The sequence below is a fragment of the Erpetoichthys calabaricus genome, chromosome 15, assembly GCF_900747795.2.
Source record: "Erpetoichthys calabaricus chromosome 15, fErpCal1.3, whole genome shotgun sequence".
Classification (NCBI taxonomy): Eukaryota; Metazoa; Chordata; class Cladistia; order Polypteriformes; family Polypteridae; genus Erpetoichthys; species Erpetoichthys calabaricus.
In genome coordinates, this window is record NC_041408.2 from 30,194,646 (window position 1) to 30,216,762 (window position 22,117).

A 22,117-nucleotide genomic window follows, 5' to 3' on the forward strand; every position below is an offset into this window, starting at 1 on the left:
ATTTGTTTTTTTTTGGGGGGGGGGGGGATTGTTGTGGAATTTAAGTCATATACATCAGTGCTGAGATACAGTATAGACTGACTTTTTAGTAATGTAAAGTTTAAGTTCTTAAAAAATTACCATATCAATTTATTTTATTTCTCTTCCTCCCACCCACCCTGTTTTTCTACAGGAGTCTCCATCTGGTCGGCGTAAAGCTCTTGCCACAAGCAGCATCAACATGAAACAATATGCCAGCCCTATGCCTACTCAGACAGACGTGAAGTTGAAATTCAAGCCATTATCTAAAAAAGTGGTGGCTGCTACACTGCAGTTCTCTTTGTCATGTATTTTCCTCAGAGAAGGAAAGGCAACGTAAGTGTATTCCCTGTTGAGTTCCCCCATTGTAAGTTTCTTTTAATTAGATCGGGCATCCCAAGTGCTTCTAGTCAGAGTGTATTTTAAGTACAAAATAGGCTTCTCATTGCATTAGATGACAGAGGCTGAAAGTTCCTATTAACATACCATGCATTCCTGAAATGCCTCTGTATTGTTTCTTTTGGGTGAAAGTGACTTGTTACACTATGCCATGTGTTCTAGTAAATGTCATCTTTTCAACCTTAAACTATTGCTGTATTAACTATTTAATAAGCAGAGCATAAGGTATATTATGAGGTTTTTTTTTGCAATCAACCAATAACGACATTTTTTAGATTTCTGTCACTTTTCATTCTTGTGCAGTGTTTAAGAATGAATGAGGGTCATCGTGCTCTTTACCACATAAAACGTGAACTATCAAAAAAGTCTTTCAACTTTTTGATTTCAGATCATTACACATTGTCAGGCCAATTCAGAGCCTTGTGGGACCATTTATTCATGTTTACTAGTTATTGTAAATGATATTGGTTGGAAGATGTCAATTAAATCTTTAAAATTGTATTTTGAATTCTAGCAAGATTAGTGGAATGACAAGGGAATGTGTGTTTCAGTTGCTGTAATGTGATATCACTTTAATGCAGTTTGTGCAAAATCATTTTAATGCATCTTATTACTACCACTACAACTGTTTCTAAACAAAAGAATAAAACAATAGCCTCTCTCCTTCCCTTCCATTAATGTTAGGAAAGGTAAATAGAGAGAAAAGAAGGTTATATAATTAAAGAAATTGCTAAGATATCCACAAGAGATGGGCAGTGAAAATACTGAGATCTCTATGTCACAGTCACCAGTAACTGGGACTTCTGAGATCAGAAGAGACAGATTCAGGAAATTTCAACTGAGAGACATGTGCCATCTTGGACTGCAGCAGTTGTATCATCCTAGGCTTTGAGTCAACAAAAGTGTGCTAGTCTGAACAGCGTCCCAAGTGCCTTTCGGCTTATTGTAATGTCTCAAAAACATAGCAAATAAGTTGACCATGGTTATATGTGACGGAGAGGTGAAAGAAAAGAGAAAGAGAGTGAATGGGGGGTTGGGTTGGGGGTGGGTTAGGGGCACCAGATTACCTTAAAAGGAAGCTAGGATGGTGATTTAGTATGAGGGTCAGCTCCAAATTAAATGAATGATGTATGCGCATTGATATAACTCTAAGTAAGATAGAGACATCCTCATATCTAGCCTGCTGAAGAACTTCATATATACAGTATCTCTGACCATGACCTATGTTTGAATGGAGTGAAAAAAGATAAGCGTGGCACTGACAAACATTAAATAAGAAACATTTATAGTGTTATTTGTTATTCATAGCCTAATGGGAATGTAAAGACATGGAGAGAGAGGACCAATAGAAGAATGATAGCTTTACTTGTTTCAGAAGGTAGAATTTAAGTTGCCTCGATCAGAGAGAGACTGATATCTGTAATTCAGCATTTTTAAAGTTCATTTCACTGAAGTGTTGACTGATTACCAACTCTCAGCAGACTTTTATGCTAGCTAAATAACATCACTGTGAGAAATATCAAAGACTATAACTGCATTAACTGCTGTTTATTACACGGTATGACTAAAACCAGAGAACAAGCATCAGAACAAACAAAAGAAAAGCAAGCTCATCCTTGTCTGTCCATGTGCACCTGAGTAAAATCTCTCCATGAGCCTTTGAGAGTTAAGAATTCAGGATAAGACTTCTTGTCCTTGTTGGGAGAAGACAAAAACTGAGCAAACATGAATATCATTTCTTTACAATTTTAATTTTGTGATTAATATTGCTTTCAAACTCAATAAAAGGCCAGCAAGCACATTGATATACAGTGTATTTTAGGTTGTGTTACTTGAGTTTGGAAAAATATTATGAGATGCAGTTTTTAGATCTCATTTAGCAAGACTGATCTATCATGGGCAGTTGACATCCATGGATGTCCCAGTGTAGCTCCGTGGCTGCAACAAAGGCTAGGAATGACTATTCTACTTCAAGTCCGGTATTCTAAGTCCAGATCGTAAAAGCAGAAGACTGTTTGTAATTAAATTATATGCATGTACTGCATTGATTGATTTCAGTCTTGCTGAAGGACAGTAAGGTACCCAAATGAGAGCTGTTCAGATTATGTAATATAACTGTTTAATGGGTAGAAATAGAGCCTTGATCATTTTCATGAACTATTCACTATATACCATTGCACATTGTCTGTGAGAGAAGGACCCAATTAATATGGTAGAATGTGTTTGTGTCGAATGAGACAAGGGTAGCTACAGTGCTCTCCATAATATTTGGGGCAAAATCACATTTTCCCTTGATTTAGCTCTTTGCCCCAGAGTGCAAAATTACAAATCAAACAATTCAGAAGTGATTAAAGTGCGCATTGCAGGCTCTTATTTAAGGTGATTGCATACATTTTGGTCTCATGTAGAAATTACAACATTTTTTCTAAAAGTCCTCCCATTTTAGGGCACCAGAAAGTTTGGGACATAACAATGTTAGGTATATTATTCAGCTCATATTAAATACGTTGTTGCATATCCCTTGCATGCAATGACTGCTTGAAGTCTGTGATTCATATTCATCACCAGGTGCTGATACTCTTCTGTGGTGATGCTCTGCCAAGCCTCTAATGCAGCTATCTTCACCTCTTGCTTGTTTCAGGAGCTCGCCCCCCTTAAGTTTCCTCTTCAGCATATGGCAGGCCTGCTCAATTGGATTTTAATCAAGTGACTAGGTTGGCCATTCAGGAATTTTCAATTTTGTTTAAAAACTTTGCCTTAACAGTATGTTTGGATGAAGTGTTGTCCAATGAGTTTGGAGGCATTTAAAGAACTTGAGCAGTTAAGATAAATTTAAGTACACATCAGAATTCATTGTGTGAATGCTGTCAGCAATTCTATCATCAATGAAGAGAAGTGTGCCCTTACCTGTGGCAGCCATACATGCCCAAGCCATAACAACCCCACCACCCTTTTTAACAGATGAGGTTGTATGCTTTGGATCTTGGGCAGTCCCCATTCATCTCCATACTTTGCTCTTGCCATCACTCTGGTACAGGTTCATCTTTGTCTCATCTGCCCCCTGAAGTCTGTTTCTCATCTGTCAGAGAGGTCAGGAGAGTACTGGTTAACAGGAAGTAGTTTAAACCGATATTGGCAAGGTATGGAAGTTTAGAAGCTGTGAAGGTTCACGTTTTTTACTTGAGGAATTCAGTTTTGCCATATGGCCTTTTTAAGAGTGACGTTATTACAATGTAATGTTAATAGCAAATCATTAGTACCATATCAGCTACATGAGCATAAGACATAATTATCAAATAATTACTTGAAAATAAATTTTATATGTAGTGGATATTTTTGCCTTTTTCCTTGAAGTGATAGCTTTTAAATTCTGTTTGTAGATTTCTTTTTGTGCATGCAACTGAGAAGACATTTTAAATATAGTTGGCTTAACACTAGAATCCCTGAAGCCTACAAAAATATTTGTAATGCTGGGCCACCTTAACTTCCCTCACACCTCCTCATCAGTGTCTTTGTTTTGCAAATGTGTCAATCAGCACTGGCAGTAGGCAGCTTGCTCACTCATCCCCCCATCAATGCAGCTGAAGTCAAGTCAGATGCAAATACAGAACTGAAGTCTGTTTATCTGAGAGTAAGGTGTCTGGAATTATATTGTGTAAATAATATATTGTTATTTGGAATATATATATTTCATGTGTGTTCCGTGTGTACAATGATCTGTGTAAATGTAGGATGGCAAGAAATGTTAAACACATAACTAAAACAAGTTTTTTTATGTTATAGTAGTAATTGACAAAATGTTGACGTGAAGTAATGTGTAAAGACTGAAGTCCAAATATCAAGTAAACACATTCACAAAAGGTATAACAAAACAAGTGCGCTTTTATTCAAGAATATAACCAAAGAGAAAAAAATTGTTCATTTTACAGGTCACTGGCAATAGCTGGCTTGGTTGGTGCAGAGGTAAAGACTACTGCCTCATAACCAAGAGGTTGCGGGTTCAATCCTCGGTCCTCTTCGCATTTACCGGTTTGAGTAGTGAGCTGCTATTATTGTTACTATTATCTAATAAAAACATACATTTAATTTGAGTCTGTAACAGCCTGTTTAAATTTATGGTACTTGTAAAAGTTAGTGCTAAAGGATTAAAGGCAGACACACAAACACAGCTCAATCATTTGTACTTGGTGTCTTGTTGAGCAGTGTCTATGGTGGATATTACTTTTCCTTGCACACGGACATTCACATCAACATATCATTTGAATGATTTATTTATTTAAGAATCCAAGAATAAAACTGAATTAAAAAAAAAAAAATCATTCAAATGACATGTTGACATGAATGTCCGTGTGCGAAGAAAAGTACCATAAATTTACACAGGCAGTTACAGACTCACATCAAATGTGTGTTTATATGTTATTTGATGATAATAACAATAATAATAGCAGTTCACTACTTAAAGCATTAAATACAGAGAAGATGTGGGATTTGAACCTATTACCTTACCATTGCTAAACGGAAGCTTATCCACTGTGCCATCTGTGCAGATCTGTGATGGAGCAACATTACCACTGTGACAACTGGTTGAAAATGAAATGCACAAACACATGCGTATGCAAATGTCTTTTATTTTGTACCGACTGATAGTTGGGCTTCAGCAACATGTCAGTCGAGCAGTTTCTTTTTCTTTGGTTTTATTCTTAAATAAAAGCATACTTGTTTAGTTACACCTTTTGTGAAAGTGTTTCTTGGATATTTAGCTTTCCACATCCTATACTTCTCGTCACAATTATGTCGTTATTACTATAACATATGAAAACATTTTCTGTTTTAGCCGTGTGTTCAGCATTTCTTGCCTAGCATTTCCTCTGTCATTCCTTATTAACACAGATCGTTGTAGACACGGAACACACATAAAAACTATGTATTTCCAATCATGGCATTTCATTACCTATATAATTCCTTACAATTGCATTGCCAGATAAACACTTCAACACAGACTTCAGCTGTGAGGATTGCAGAAGAACGGTGCCTTCATCTGACTGAATGGGGGTGGGTGGGTGGTGTAGCAGGCTACGTTCTGCTGAACCGCACATTTTCAAAACAAAAGTGGGCTATTAGCACAGTGATTAAGAGCTATGAGTTTCTTGCCATATGTTAGGAAAATTTAAGGAGGTCAGGGACAACGAAAAAAATCGTAAGCTTCAGGGATTCTAGTGTTAAACCTGAAATAGATAGATAGGTAGATAGATAGATACTTTATTAATCCTATGTGGAAATTCACATACTCCAGCAGCAGCATACTGATACAAAAAACAATATTAAAGAGTAATAAAAATGCAGGTAAATGCAGACAATAACTTTGAATAATGTTAATGTTTACCCCAACCCCCAACACCCCCCCACCCCCCCCCCATCCCCCCCCCGGGTGGAATTGAAGAGTCACATAGTTTGGGGGAGGAACGATCTCCTCAGTCTGTCAGTGGAGCAGGACAATGACAGCAGTCTGTCACTGAAGCTGCTCCTCTGTCTGGAGATGACACTGTTTAGTGGATGCAGTGGATTCTCCATAATTGATAGGAGCCTGCTGTGCGCCCGTCGCTCTGCCATGGATGTCAAACTGTCCAGCTCCATGCCTACAATAGAGCCTGCTTTCCTCACCAGTTTGTCCAGGCGTGAGGCGTCCTTCTTCTTAATGCTGCCTCCCCAGCACACCACCGCGTAGAAGAGGGCGCGCGCCACAACCGTCTGATAGAACATCTGCAGCATCTTATTGCATATGTTGAAGGACGCTAGTCTTCTAAGGAAGTATAGCCGGCTCTGTCCTCTCTTGCACAGAGAATCAGTATTGGCAGTCCAGTCCAATTTATCATCCAGCTGCACTCCCAGGTATTTATAGGTCTGTACCCTCTGCACACAGTCACCTCTGATGATCACGGGGTCCAGGAGGGGCCTGGGCCTCCTAAAATCCACCACCAGCTCCTTGGTTTTGCTGGTGTTCAGGTGTAGGTGGTCTGAGTCGCACCATTTAACAAAGTCCTTGATGAGGTTCCTATACTCCTCCTCCTGCCCACTCTTGAATGATGCAGCCCACGATAGCAGTGTCGTCAGCGAACTTTTGCATGTGGCAGGACTCAGAGTTGTATTGGAAGTCTGATGTATATAGGCTGAACAGGACCGGAGAAAGTACAGTCCCCTGCGGCGATCCTGTGTTGCTGACCACAATGTCAGACGTGCAGTTCCCGAGACGCACATACTGAGGTCTGTTTGTAAGATAGTCCACGATCCATGCCACTAGGTATGAATCTACTCCCATCTCTGTCAGCTTGTCCCTAAGGAGCAGAGGTTGGATGGTGTTGAAGGCGCTAGAGAAGTCTAGAAACATAATTCTTACAGCACCACTACCTCTGTCCAAGTGGGAGAGTGATCGGTGTAGCATATAGATGATGGTATCCTCTGCTCCCACCTTCTCCTGGTATGCGAACTGCAGAGGGTCGAGGGCGTGGCATACCTGTGGCCTCAGGTGGTGAAGCACCAGCCGCTCGATGGTCTTCATCACATGTGACGTCAGAGCGACAGGCCGGAAGTCGTTCAGCTCACTAGGACGTGATACCTTTGGGACTGGTATCCCAAAGGTATCAACCTCCTCAGTGTTCTCACTATGTGATCCCTGCAGGATATCCCAGTCCGTAGTTCCAAAGCAGTCTCTCAGAGCCTGCTATGCCTCAGGGGACCACTTCCTGAATGAGCGTGTGGTTGAAGGTAGCTCCCTCACTCTTGGTTTGTAGTGAGGCTGAAGCAGAACCAGGTTATGATCTGCTTTCCCAAGCGCAGGCAGCGGGGTGGCGCTGTATGTGTCTTTAACATTTGCATACAGTATGTCTATAGTCTTATTTCCCCAGGTGTTACAGTCCACATACTGGGAGAAGGCAGGTAATGTTTTGTCCAGCGTCACATGGTTAAAATCTCCAGCGATTAGCACAAGCGTCTTTTTTTTTTTTTTTTTTTTACAGGATCACCCTGTGTCATAGGGTTCTGACCCAATAACTTAATTTAATTTACACTGGTGCCAATGCTTTAGGATACTGCTGGGCCAGAAAATTTAATTTTATGTAAGCACACTGACTTATCTGACTTTCACTTGTTCTTTACTTTCTTGACCCAGTCTATTTAGGATATAATTATATTGACAGTTCTACCCTATAATATGTATTGTTCCCTTAAAACTCTTATCTTTGCTTTCATCTTGAACTTGATTACAATAATAAAATATAAAATGTAGGCTTTGTTTTCATAATGTGTTATCTTTTTTTTTTTTTTTTTTTTTTTTTAAGATCAAGTAAGCTTCTCACTGTTAACTTGATATGGTCAAAGTTACTCTGTGCCTTACCATTAATTCTTTTTTTATTGATTTTAATTAAAAGCAAATAACAATCCTATATAATCAAATCAAACTTAACAAACCAAAATTCTTACCATTAACTCATTATGTTTGAAAATAACTTGCCTTTATGCCTTTTGATCGTCTTTGGTTTTATTTATCCAAAGCACCAATCTTTAAACACAACTAAACAGGCATCATGTTTTTGCATTGTGGCAGTCTGGAAAGCATTTTCATGTTGTGTGTGATATATATATTTTTTTTTTATTAATGAAGCAATAATAAAAATAAGTGTGTACATAAAGATAAAGAGTTACATACACATCCAGTACCATATTTATATACTACCTTTAAAAATTTTGTGAAATAAAATTTTCATTTAAACTTTTAACATTTCACATTATGCGGTTCACAATGGTACACCACATGTCAATCTGTAACACTGGTGTTCCTTTTCTTGATCTACAGTTAGGTCCATAAATATCTGGACAGAGACAACTTTTTTCTAATTTTGGTTCAGTACATTACCACAATGAATTTTAAATGAAACAACTCTGATGCAGTTGAAGTGCAGACTTTCAGCATTAATTCAGTGGGGTGAACAAAATGATTGCATAAAAATGTGAGGCAACTAAAGCATTTTTTTAACACAATCCCTTCATTTCAGGGGCTCAAAAGTAATTGGACAATTGACTCAAAGGCTATTTCATAGGCAGGTGTGGGCAAGTCCGTTGTTATGTCATTATCAATTAAGCAGATAAAAGGCCTGGAGTTGATTTGAGGTGTGGTGCTTGCATGTGGAAGATTTTGCTGTGAACAGACAACATGCAGTCAAAGAAGCTCTCCATGCAGGTGAAAGAAGCCATCCTTAAGCTGCGAAAACAGAAAAAACCCATCTGCGAAATTGCTACGATATTACGAGTGGCAAAATCTACAGTTTGGTACATCCTGAGGAAGAAAGCAAGCACTGGTGAACTCAGCAACGCAAAAAGACCTGGACGTCCACGGAAGACCACAGTGGTGGATGATTGCAGAATCATTTCCATGGTGAAGAGAAACCCCTTCACAACAAGGTGCAAGCCACTCATAAGCCTCAAGAATAGAAAGGCTAGATTGGACTTTGCTAAAGAACATCTAAAAAGCCAGCACAGTTCTGGAATAAACATTCTTTGGACAGATGAAACCAAGATCAGCCTCTACCAGAATGATGGCAAGAAAAAAGTATGGAGAAGGCGTGGAACAGCTCATTATCCAAAGCATACCACATCATCTGTAAAACACAGTGGAGGCAGTGTGATGGCTTGGGCATGCATGGCTGCCAGTGGCACTGGGACACTAGTGTTTATTGATGATATGACACAGGACAGAAGCAGCCGAATGAATTCTGAGGTGTTCAGAGACATGCTGTGTGCTCAAATCCAGCTAAATGCAGTCAAATTGATTAGGCGGCGTTTCATGATACAGATGGACATTGACCCAAAACATACAGCCAAAGAAACCCAGGAGTTTATTAAAGCAAAGAAGTAGAAAATTCTTGAATGGCCAAGTCAGTCACCTGATCTTAACCCAATTGAGCATGCATTTCACTTGTTGAAGACCAAACTTCAGACAGAAAGGCCCACAAACAAACAGCAACTGAAAGCCTCTGCAGTAAAGGCTTGGCAGAGCATTAAAAAGGAGGAAACACAGCATCTGGTGATGTCCATGAGTTCAAGACTTCAGGCTGTCATTGCCAGCAAAGGGTTTTCAACCAAATATTAGAAATGAACATTTTATTTCCAGTTATTTAATTTGTCCAGTTACTTTTGAGCCCCTGAAATGAAGGGATTGTGTTAAAAAATGCGTTAGTTGCCTCACATTTTTATGCAATCGTTTCGTTCACCCCACTTAATTAAAGCTGAAAGTCTGCACTTCAACTGCATCTGAGTTGTTTCATTTAAAATTCATTGTGGTAATGTGCAGAACCAAAATTAGAAAAAAGTTGTCTCTGTCCAAATATTTATGGATCTAACTGTATATATACTGACATAGGTATAGGGGAGTGGGAAGAAAGGGGGTAGGGGGTTTTATAGTCCTGCTGCAATAGAGAAAAATTTGCAAAGTTAAAAGTTATGCCTTTTTATTTTTTATTTCATGTTTCTGTAAGAAGATCAAATCAGTGTCATATCATGTAAGTGCTGAATAAGTTATTGTTGAGTGGCACTAAAACCAAAATAAGTCTTAAGTACATCTGTATTTAACTCATCAGTCTGATCGCCAGATTACAATTTTGACTACCCTAATATAATGACACAATTCTACGAAAAAGAAGTATAATGATTATTCCTACCCGTGATTCAAGTCTGCAGTATTTTTGGTAATTTATTCAAAGGATGCAATATAACCATCCAAGTAATGCACAGTGTCCACTTTTAAGGAAGATAACAGCTACGTTGATCATTTTTAGCATGCCAGGTATAGCAGGGTTTTACAAAAGTGATCACAAAAGTGATAAATCTATACGCATGCTAAAATGTCTGAAGGTGTAGAATACGCATGCTAAAATGTCTGAAGGTGTAGAATACACATGCGAAAATGTCTGAAGGTGTAGAACAGAGGATAGCAAAAAAAAAAAAAAGCAGCTCAGATATTGCTGTTTACATGACACAGCACTTAGCCTGCACTCATTTTTCAGCGGCTTTGTCCACTCATACAGGCAGTCCTCTCTCTTCTTCATTCCAGTGACCCAGGATCAGAGACAACTCCTATGTCCAGTGTTCCTTGGCTCTGTGTGAGTAGCTAGCCAACATGCCCCCAGGCAGATGGACACCTGACAAGTCTCTAGCTGCTAAAGTGCTCTTGAAGTGCTGTGTCTGCAAAACGGTGATCACTAAGCTGCTTTTCTGTCACGTAGTCTAACAAGCTTCACCATAGATACAGATTAGACTAGACTTTTCGTTCCCCCATTGTTGCAGAAGCATTACAACAGTGAGCAACAATAGAAATTAGTTTTTAAATTCTGTCTCCTTATGCCTATTGATTATCACCATACCCATATAAAGAATTGATAGGGATTTAGCAAATGCACAGTTTGTTTCGTTTTTACACCCAGCTGCAATCCATCAGCTCGTCAAGGTGTGAGGAACATTTGGGGTGATGTGTGCCACCTCCACACACTTGAACTGGCAGAGGGGCGCAGGGAACTTTTCCTTTGCCTGTGTTGTGATCTCCACTTCGCAGTGAATGGGCTCAGATTTTAGTCATGTCGCATCCAATGTTTACAATGATTATCAAGCTGTTCTGACCATTCTAGGTCTAGGTCTGCCAACAGACCTGCTGGGAGAGACACTCGGGGAGAGCATTTACTAAGTAGTGACAGGTGATAATTTTAGCTACCATTTCAGTAGTATTGGCTCTTGGTTTGAGACAGTGTCAGAGCTTAACCATAGCTTGATTGCCTCGGAGCATGCCAGCTGCTCTGAATTAAATCATGGTCCACAGTAACTTCATACCTGACCATTATCTTGGCCTTTAGCTTTTTCTTAGTCACCAGCGGACTGCTCATCTAGGTCATAATAAGCCAGTTTTGCCTACCGTGTCACTAATGGCACCAGTATGTATGCCCAATCACCATAGTTCCAATGATGTTTGGGCCAGTATGTTCAAAGATCAAAAGATAGTTTTCAATATCATTTTTGAGTATCTGGGACAGCCCAAAGACCCGCTCATTGTACTGCCTTGTCCTGGTTGCGTGTTTCTGCAAACTGGGTTCATTGGTTTTCTAACTGAACTCGCAAAGCCTGTACCTCTTCAGTTAAGCCTGCCACTACTAAGGTAAGGTCCACTGACTCTTTCATTTTCTGGTGTAATCCTTCCAACTATGCCACTTTAATGAAAGATTACTGCAGTGGCAATTTTCTAGGTGTAAGTCTTCAGCTACACTACTGGAAGATCATGGTGGATCCGGTTATCAGGCAGTGACTGGACTTACATTGCATTATGGGCAATTAGCAAAAATGAAGTTGCTTTTGTTAACCGTTTCATTCCATTAATGCACAAGTCATCTGTGATGCAAAGATAAGACTGACAAACATCATGGCCTAGTGGCCTGGGTCAACGCCTGATTTTTTTTTTTTTTTTTTTTGTAGCAAAGCAGCTTTGGAAGACGACTGACTAATTGTGCAGTATGTGATGGCTAGCTTGTTGGTAAGGTAGTAGGCTAAACCCTGAGTTTTTCATATGGCCTATACTGTTAATTACAACAGTTATGGTATTACATGTGCCAGTTAATAGTGGCTACCTGCTTAGACACTGGCTCTTTATGCCTTTCCATGACCACCAGATCACAAAGGAGAGGAGCTACAGTGCCACACAATGCTCTTACATGGCAGGTTTGTTGACTGCACAATAGGACTTCTCAAATGCAGGTGGTGTTGTCTGAATGCATCATGTGGGAGACTGCGCTACACACCAGCGAAGGTTTGGAGCATTGTGACTGCATATGTACAAGGTTGATTTGTGACTGCATATATACAAGGTTGATTAGCTTAGTCTACATATAGTTATTTCAGGGTGGCAACCAGGCCAGTTTCAAGACGCATTCACGTATTCACAAGATTTACAGGATGATTGTGAAGTATAAAGGTTAATTTATGCATACACCAGGTTTTATAATCTGGTTTTTGTTTTTCGGTGTAAGGATTTTCCTTTTTTTTTTTTTCGCCACACACATAATTTCATTCTGAAATCTTCTCAGTTTTATAAATGAGACCTCAGTTCTGATTTGCTACTTTGCTTTGTCAAGTGTACTTCTTTGAATTAATTGCTGTTAAAATCTTTATAGATTAAATAAATCATGTTTTCTTAAAATCCATTAATTTGTGAAGCAGTATACTTGTAAGTGTAAATGTATGTAAATATGTATCATTTATTTTGGTTGCTTCCTATTTTAATTTATAAACATTTTAGTATTTAATAAATCTGAACTCTCTTCTTAGTTACTAGTGATTTTTTTTTTTATATAACATACATTTGTAAATAACATTTGTTGGCACTACTGTCTCCATTGTTTTGCTTATAATTAAAACCTAGGGAGTTTTGATATGGTCATTGAATATGAACCTGGAATGTTAAATATATTATACATACCTGAGGTAACAAGATCTGGAGAGATTTTGTATTATGTTTACTTGATTTTAATTGACCGAATTAGATCTGGTGGGTTCCATCCATCCATTTTCCAACCCGCTGAATCCGAACACAGGGTCACGGGGGTCTGCTGGAGCCAATCCCAGCCAACACAGGGCACAAGGCAGGGAACCAATCCTGGGCAGGGTGCCAACCCACCGCAGGACATCTGGTGGGTTATACAATTCAAATCAGTTTTGGGAATAGAATCATGATTTTTGTTGTTCATTGTCTGTAGGTGTCTTGGATAACCACATGGTATAATATGATTGTTAAAAATATAATGGTTAACTCCAGCATTTTCTAAATTGGCAATTTGTTTTATGGTGGTTTGAATACATGGCCCTGATGAAATGTGTTGTCTTGTGGGTCAATGATGAATATCAACCACATGGACATTTTTAATTCAGTTCTCCTTAGTTTCATCTTGGCTTTAAAGTTAACACTTATGTAATGTTTCAAAGATTGTGGAAGGAACCAGCTGTGCTTATATTACAAGTAGAATCTAAAGAAGCTCAAATACATTCTACTTAATGAAGGATTAAAATAATTGTGTTTTGATAAAGATATTTAAATTTTGTATGACATCAGTCTGCTGTTCTTGGTGTTGGCACTGTTATTGCACAACTCTAGGAGTTTGGGGGAAAAAAAAAAAAAAAAAAAAGTGTCTCATAGTAATATGTCTAATCTAGAGTGTGCACTTTCTCAATGTGTTTTCTATTGATACTGGTGTCCGTCCCTAAAAGGGTTTTGTGTGTGTGCGCATGTGTGTGTGTGTACATGAATGTGACATGCAATGGACTTTCAACCAGAGGTTCTTGGTACAAGAGCAATTTTTGCTGTAAGTTTCTTATGATTGGTTTTGTAACAAAATGTTATTTTTTCATGACATCAATTGAATTGACTCGGATTTAACTCATTCTCTACTGTCCATCTTTGCCATGCTTCTTCGTTATTAACTGAATATTTAAATTTTGCATTTATCTAATGTAGTGGACATGGCTGCAGTTGTTCATCCAGTTGTCCATCATTTTTTAACTAGTTTATCCAGTGTACTGGTTCCATGGCTTAATCAGCTTTGCACGGGGCAATGTACTAATGTACATTCACACTTACTCATATTGGACTAATTTAGAGTAACCTATTGATACTTTAACCTCAGTGTGTTTGGGAGGTGAGAAGAAAATCAAATTGTCCAGAGGAAACTCTGCTTAGGCAGTGCCAGCCTTAGTTGCAGAAGTAAGCATCAAGGCATGTCTCAAACCAAGTGGCTATTTTTGTATCAGTGGCTTCTCAACAACAACAATGAAATAGGCTGATCCATGTGTTCATTCTAAAATAAAATTTAGTTAGTGTCTCAAAGCATTTAAATTGCTGAAATATTCATGTGGATAAGCTCATAATTGCTTGAATCATGAGACAATTCCCTGATGATTATTAAGTGTAATGTATTAATAGAAACAGAATATCACTATTGTTAGCTGAGCTGCTGAAGCAGCATATTTCATTGCAGGAAACAAAGTCAGTAGAAATTAAATGTGTACCATTGTTTGGGTTTTTGAATCCAAAGTAATGTTCATTAGAACAACAACTAAAATTTGAAAAATGTGGTGAAAGTACACACAACACATATTTGGGGGTCATGCAAGTGAAAGGGATGCAGTCTACAGCAACAAGTAATTACTGCATTTAAGGTCAGTCTAATCAATTGGCCAAATCTTAATATACAGGTACAAGCATTAAAAAATAATTAAGCATAATAAATAAAATAAACAAAGGCCGCTTATGTGAAGCACCTTGGAGAAAAGAAGGAACAACACCTGTTTTACCAGAATTCTAAAATGATGGTTTAAGGTTTATTTGACAAGTTTTAAATTAGAGCATCAGAAGTTTCTGGCATTTAAAATTTGAATTATTTTTTACTTTGTATTCTTCAGTAAGTATTATTAACCAGTTAATGTTTCTTCCGCATACTGATGCAAATATAAATCTAACTAAATCATTACAAAGTGATTTTTTGACAAACCTGACATTTAAAAAAAGTGTGTTGCTACTAAAGCAGTTTGTATAAATTAATACATCCTGTATGTTGGTGCTCACTAATTTATGTGGCGTGCTTACAATAATGTTTTCATTTTTACTGTTGAATTTAAACTACTAAACAGAAAATGTCAGTCAGTAAATTTAATATTATAAATTAGGTAATCAATGATGATCGCATCATTCTTTAAACACCCTACACTGAAACCCCAGTGAAATGTATACAATTTGTCTATAGACAATAAATACTCCTGCACAAAATTTGGCACTGAATTGGTAAGGTGATGTTTCACAACATTGCCCTTGATGATGGAAACTTCTACTTTTCGAACAGTAGACTCTAAAACTGTAATGTTCTTTTTTTTTATTTAAATAGTTTACTGTTTGGCTAGTTCAGAATATTTATCCCAATCTTAATCATGGCTGTGAAGTCCTCACTTTCCAGCTAAAATATGGGGTCCTTCTTAGTACAGAATGAAATGCTGCAAAAAGATTTCTATAATTTAATCAGTATTATAACAAACCCCTCTTTTTAAAATAAACATGACAATAATCACAACATTTTATTATTTTTTTAGTGTTTCTTATAGTGTATTGCTAAGAAAAGAAAAATACACCACCATACCTGTAATATTTGTCTTATTTTCAGTAGATAACTCTGAACCACTGGGTCTTGTGATTTATTCTGCTTTCCATACTTGTGAGGATAACAGTTATTCATAACCTCTTATCATATATCCTCACTGCATGCAAAAAAACCTAAAGAAAGAGATTGAGAACCTTGAGCAATTTTCAGTGCTATCTTCTACCTGCTTGCCTTTTAAGTAAAGGAAGGTCTTTCTGGTAACAGGGGTGAAAATGTTATCAGGCTCATCTATAACAGTGTATAAAAGACATTGTTCAGTTTAGGCAGGTTTTCTATTTCAGGAAGTATTCTGAATTGAGTAAATTGAGTATATTTCTTCTCTGGAAAAGTGACAAAGGTAATACAGAATTTTTTTAATTTTTTTTTTGTAAATGTGCATAAAATGCCATTCTTCTAATTTTTATTATAAAGGATTTCCCCTTAGCACATATTTCAATATTCATGTAGTAAAACACAGATTGTCATTTGTAGATGTGCTGAAAAGCTATACCTTGTTCTGTGGTGATAAAGAGAGCAACTACACCTATACATTTATTTTCCTTTTTTCCTCCTAGGGATGAGGACATGCAGAGCTTGGCCAGTCTGATGAGCATGAAGCAGGCTGACATTGGTAATTTAGATGACTTTGAAGAGGAAAATGAAGAGGATGAAGAAAACAGAGTAAATCAGGAAGAAAAAGCAGCAAAGATCACAGGTGTGGTCTATAGATCTTACTTGAATACTTTGTTTTTGAAAGTACACCAAACTTGAATGGGTGTGGTGTCCCTGTTTCAAAATGTGTTTACTTTCTTCAGTAACTGAACTGTTCTTCAAACTGAATATTAACTGTGATTTCTTTCTGATTGAACATGTGAAATGTCTAAAAGAATAAACAATTGAAAATTTATCTCATTATTTTGAGATGTCCTAGTTGATTATGGCATAACACATAGTCCTTTTGAATACTTTACAACTTAAAATATCACAAGTGACTGAATGTGTGACTTAATGTAAATAACCTCAGAATTTCAGAGACAACTTTAACAATTAATCGTACTTTTTTTTTTTTTTTTTTACTTTGGTCACAGGTTGCTGACTATAATGGCTTTCATTTTAGGGGGCACACTGCTTTTCAATTCATGTTGATCATCTTGTTTCTGATATACATTATATAGGTTAAAAAAAAACTAGAATCACAAACTTTTAACTGAGAAACTGCCCTTAAAATTGCTAGAATTATTGATGAGAGCAGGATAATCTGATTACCATACAAACTACAGCTTCTTTTAATGGCACGGTATTGATGTTGATAGTGAACTTGATGTTTATGAGGTGCCAAAATTGAAATTAAATGTGAGATCCTTGTGTAGTATATGGTGCTTTTGGAACACAACTTTGAAAAGATGAAAGGTATGCCAGGGAAGCAATATTATATGAGACGAAGCACTTTAAAGGAAAAATATTTTAAGTGGAACATTCAGTCAGATAAACCAATCAGCTAAATTAAGGGACTGCTTTTTCAGACCAACAGGTTAATGGTAACACCAGTGATATTACATTTAAAGTTGAAATTTAGTTATGTTTAATGATGAAAACAACTTTTCAAAAGTTGAAGGTGAAATTCTGGATCAAAATGTCAGTAAAGAAAAGTAAGTAATGGGACCTAACTAAAAAAAAATAAGGATAATGAAATCTGATACAAATAACAGTATAATCTCATAAGTACGTGACATAAGTAATATTGAGGCACTTCTGAATAGAGTCGGAGGTAGTCTTTGACAACAATGAAAAAAGAAAAAAACATTTTCTAAGTGTTGGTTTAATGTGTCTGTGTTTGAGTATTTCTTCACAGAACCATGCGACTGTTCTTTTCATTTTTGTATTAATGCAGCCATATTGTTTGATTCATCCTTGTTGTTCTCCACACTTCGGGTTTTTTCGCTTTTGGGCCTTTCACAGCCCGTTACATAAGAAAAGCTTTCTTGTCAAGATAATCATGCTCCACATGAGTGACAGAGTTTAACACTACAGGGCAGTGTGCAGTTTAAAAACATAACTAAAAAATGAACAATATAGTGCATTTTTCCAAAACTATCTCTTTTTAAGGCTTAATACTTATTGCATATCTGGACATCTGCTAATAGCAAAATATTTAGTAAAAATTACATTTTTCACTTAAGAGTTGCACAAATGAAAATAGTTGACTAAGATCCAAAAGCTGAATGGGGTGTTCTGAAAAACTAAATTTACTTTGAATGACATGTAATTACTGCTTCATTTACTGCAGTAACCTTGCTGTATGCCATTATTTTGTTTGTTTGTTGATTATTCTGTAATACTCCTGACCCACACACAAACCACATTTTAACTTGACTTCCAAAAGTTTATTCAACCTGTTTTATAGTTGTTGTTGCTGCAAACGGTCCCCAACCTATACAGTAATGTTCAGAGTCTTAATATGTGCATACATAGTGCTGTGAATGTCTGTTTTTTTCTACTAATATACCCCTAACAATTTAACTTTACTAAAGATATTCAGAGTTATTTAATTTCTTTAAATGTTCATAATTTTTTTTCAATACTATTTAAAAAAATCCCTCAACCATGAGACTATACATATAACCTTTCTACTTCAGCAAAACATGTTATTGGTAATGAAAAGGTGGTATCAATAATGAAAAATTCAATATTGACTTAGTAAATTTATTGGTCAGCTGCTTTAATAAATTTTAATCCAAAACTACCCGGACTATGTAAAAATTATTGATGTGCTAATTTTGCAAATGGGCTAAAAACTTGGTCAAGATTCAGTCGTTTGTTTCTATACTCGCATCTCCCCTGTTTTGTAACTTTTGTAAAGTTTGGATTAAAGATACTTTGGAATGAAGAGACAAATTTGCATCTAATTCTAATTTATACCCATAACTGCTCATTGGCAAGACCTACATTTTGAATATGTTTTTTCCAAAGAAAGAACCATTTATATGTTATGTTATAAAATAATAATCTGGCTATTAAGGACCACATAAAACTAAGTAAAAAAAAATGATATACATTTTACATCAAGCAATTAAAACTAATCTAGTTTTAGATTACAGTTATTAAGCTGAATAAATTTGTTTTCAGTGTTTATAAAGATTTAAGCAGTGATACTCGTACTAAAGGATCTACTTTTAAATGCCTTCTCATTAGTTTTTTTTTTCTTCTTCTGTAAAGACATTTCAATCTGGTTTCTGACTATTTCTGAATCCGGGTCTGTACCACTTCCTTAACCTCATTGTCGGGGTGAACCCACAACTACGTAAAGCCTATTAAATTAGACTGAAGATGTGATAGTCGCATGGTGTTGGAATAAGGAAATAAGGGGAATGTGGACAAACTGCAGCTGTTGCTTTTCCCCCCACTACATGGGGACATGTGTTGTCATGGATCAGCAAGACTGTCTTTCACACCTTTCCACTTCTTTTGTGGCAAATTGCAGGTTTCAGTTTCTTTCTAAGCATATTATAGCACAGTTAATTGCATTGGTCGCTGATTGTCAGTGTTTCTGAAAATGCACTTAGAATATAACCCACTGTCCCAAAAGAAGGTCTTTATGATTTTCTTGGTAGAGGACTGTTGTTTGAACTTCTTCTTTACTGGAGGAGACTGGTGTTTCCACTACATGCTTTATCTTTTGCTTTCCAGCGCACAGTGATGAAGCCATGTCTCCTTGCTGATGGCCGCTGGTGACAATCCGCTCTAAAACACTGTGATCTTCTTCATTGCATATCAATAACATTGGTTATCCATCTTGCAGAAACTTTGGTACCCCAGTCATCATGTACTATGGCATGTGCAGATCCATGGCTGATATCCAAAGGTGCAGCAACAGTGGGTAATATATGTCAGTCTATGATGAAGGTATTTGCCATGTCGATGTGGGCTTGTGTGCGTGTGCAGTATTGATGTGTGACCAGATTGAGCTTCATCTGTTACACACATTATTTATCCTTTAAACGTTTCTACCTATTCATACATTTTTCAGTTATGCTGTTTTCACTTACGTACTGAGCCAACACAATTTGGTCATTTTCTAGCAGGTTTTACTCCCTCTGACCAAAGCGACAATGGTGCATTCCCACAGTGAAGTGTCCCTGTTCATTTGACCATGGTTTCAACTAGACTAAAGGCAGAGTGCTTTGCTGTGTGTTCAAACTACCCATAAGCCATTGCATATATGTTGAATCCTTTTAGCTCCTATCCATTGCAGTTACCACATAATTTTCAAAATGCCTTTACTTTTTGATTTACACTGTAAACCTTTGCACACAGAATCTTCTTACTGAATAATACCAGAATTGATCATTCTAACAGGCACATTTCCCTTGATCTCACAAGTACTGAAATGCTAAGTACAGAGTTTTTTTTTTCAACTTCTAAGGCATTTTAGAAGGCTGCACTTTATTAAACAACTATTTTCTATTTAGATGGTAAAATCTTTTAATATGTTTAGTTGCATCATTTTAAACATTAATAGGTAGTTCAGAGTATTTATTTCTATTTATACAAATACTCATGGGGCCTCATGCATAACGCCGTGCGTAGAATTCGCACTATAACATGACGTAAGCACAAAAGTGGAAATGTGCTTACGCACAAAAAAATCCAGATGCATAAATCTGTGCGAATGCCAACTTCCATGTTCTTCTGCTCCATAAATCCCAGTCAGCGTGAAAAGTAACGCACGTGCACACACCTGCTGTCCCGCCCCAACTCCTCCAGAATTATGCCTCTTTGAATATGCAAATAAATATTAATAGCCCTCAAGATCAGCCTTCTGTGAAAAGACAATGGCAAAAGCACGAGGGGAAAATAGAAGGATTTCAGCGAATACCAAGTGGAGGCAAGGAAAAACATACTATTTGTTGGTTTAAACAGTGGTATAAACAACAAAAGGAAGTTGATCGAGTGACATAGCGTGTTGGAGAAACTTGAAAGCACAAGTTCACAAAGTTACACAGTGCCCGAAATAAAAATAAAAGTTGTCACATATCAAAGTCGCCATGAAAAGACGAGTCGTAGCCCATCGTCTTGAGTGTCGTAACTAAATTAGCAGTTGCAGTTAATTTCAGTGTATTTATAAAGCCGCATCAGGGATGTGGATCTTAAAAAAAGGGTAACCACACAGAAACAGTAGCACTGCTTTGACGCTGGGTGTCGTCAGTCTGCAAAAGCGAGTGCTGAACTTGCGTATGCCAGGGTATGAGCTACTGTGGAAATGTACGTGGCTTTACACCAAGTTTAGGTTTTATACATCACGATTTGAATGTGGAAACGTTCTAACGCAACATTTTTGTGCATACGCACTGTTTATACATGAGGCCCCTGGTCTGTGATATCTACAGTGGTGTGAAAAACTATTTGCCCCCTTCCTGATTTCTTATTCTTTTGCATGTTTGTCACACAAAATGTTTCTGATCATCAAACACATTTAACCATTAGTCAAATATAACACAAGTAAACACAAAATGCAGTTTTTAAATGATGGTTTTTATTATTTAGGGAGAAAAAAAATCCAAACCTACATGGCCCTGTGTGAAAAAGTAATTGCCCCCTTGTTAAAAAAATAACCTAACTGTGGTGTATCACACCTGAGTTCAATTTCCGTAGCCACCCCCAGGCCTGATTACTGCCACACCTGTTTCAATCAAGAAATCGCTTAAATAGGAGCTGCCTGACACAGAGAAGTAGACCAAAAACACCTCAAAAGCTAGACATCATGCCAAGATCCAAAGAAATTCAGGAACAAATGAGAACAGAAGTAATTGAGATCTATCAGTCTGGTAAAGGTTATAAAGCCATTTCTAAAGCTTTGGGACTCCAGCGAACCACAGTGAGAGCCATTATCCACAAATGGCAAAAACATGGAACAGTGGTGAACCTTCCCAGGAGTGGCCGGCCGACCAAAATTACCCCAAGAGCGCAGAGACGACTCATCCGAGAGGTCATAAAAGACCCCAGGACAACGTCTAAAGAACTGCAGGCCTCACTTGCCTCAATTAAGGTCAGTGTTCACGACTCCACCATAAGAAAGAGACTGGGCAAAAACGGCCTGCATGGCAGATTTCCAAGACGCAAACCACTGTTAAGCAAAAAGAACATTAGGGCTCGTCTCAATTTTGCTAAGAAACATCTCAATGATTGCCAAGACTTTTGGGAAAATACCTTGTGGACTGATGAGACAAAAGGTGAACTTTTTGGAAGGCAAATGTCCCGTTACATCTGGCGTAAAAGGAACACAGCATTTCAGAAAAAGAACATCATACCAACAGTAAAATATGGTGGTGGTAGTGTGATGGTCTGGGGTTGTTTTGCTGCTTCAGGACCGGGAAGGCTTGCTGTGATAGATGGAACCATGAATTCTACTGTCTACCAAAAAATCCTGAAGGAGAATGTCTGGCCATCTGTTTGTCAACTCAAGCTGAAGCGATCTTGGGTGCTGCAAC

General features: G+C 37.5%; 1 protein-coding gene across 1 annotated transcript in view; it reads left to right on the forward strand.

Moving 5' to 3' along the window:
• Nucleotides 1-22,117, forward strand: part of ehbp1 (EH domain binding protein 1) — a 508,893-nt gene that overhangs the window by 274,998 nt on the left and 211,778 nt on the right. The window contains 2 exon segments of the mRNA XM_051919668.1: nt 173-354; nt 16,205-16,344. Coding sequence (XP_051775628.1) covers nt 173-354; nt 16,205-16,344 — 322 coding nt within the window.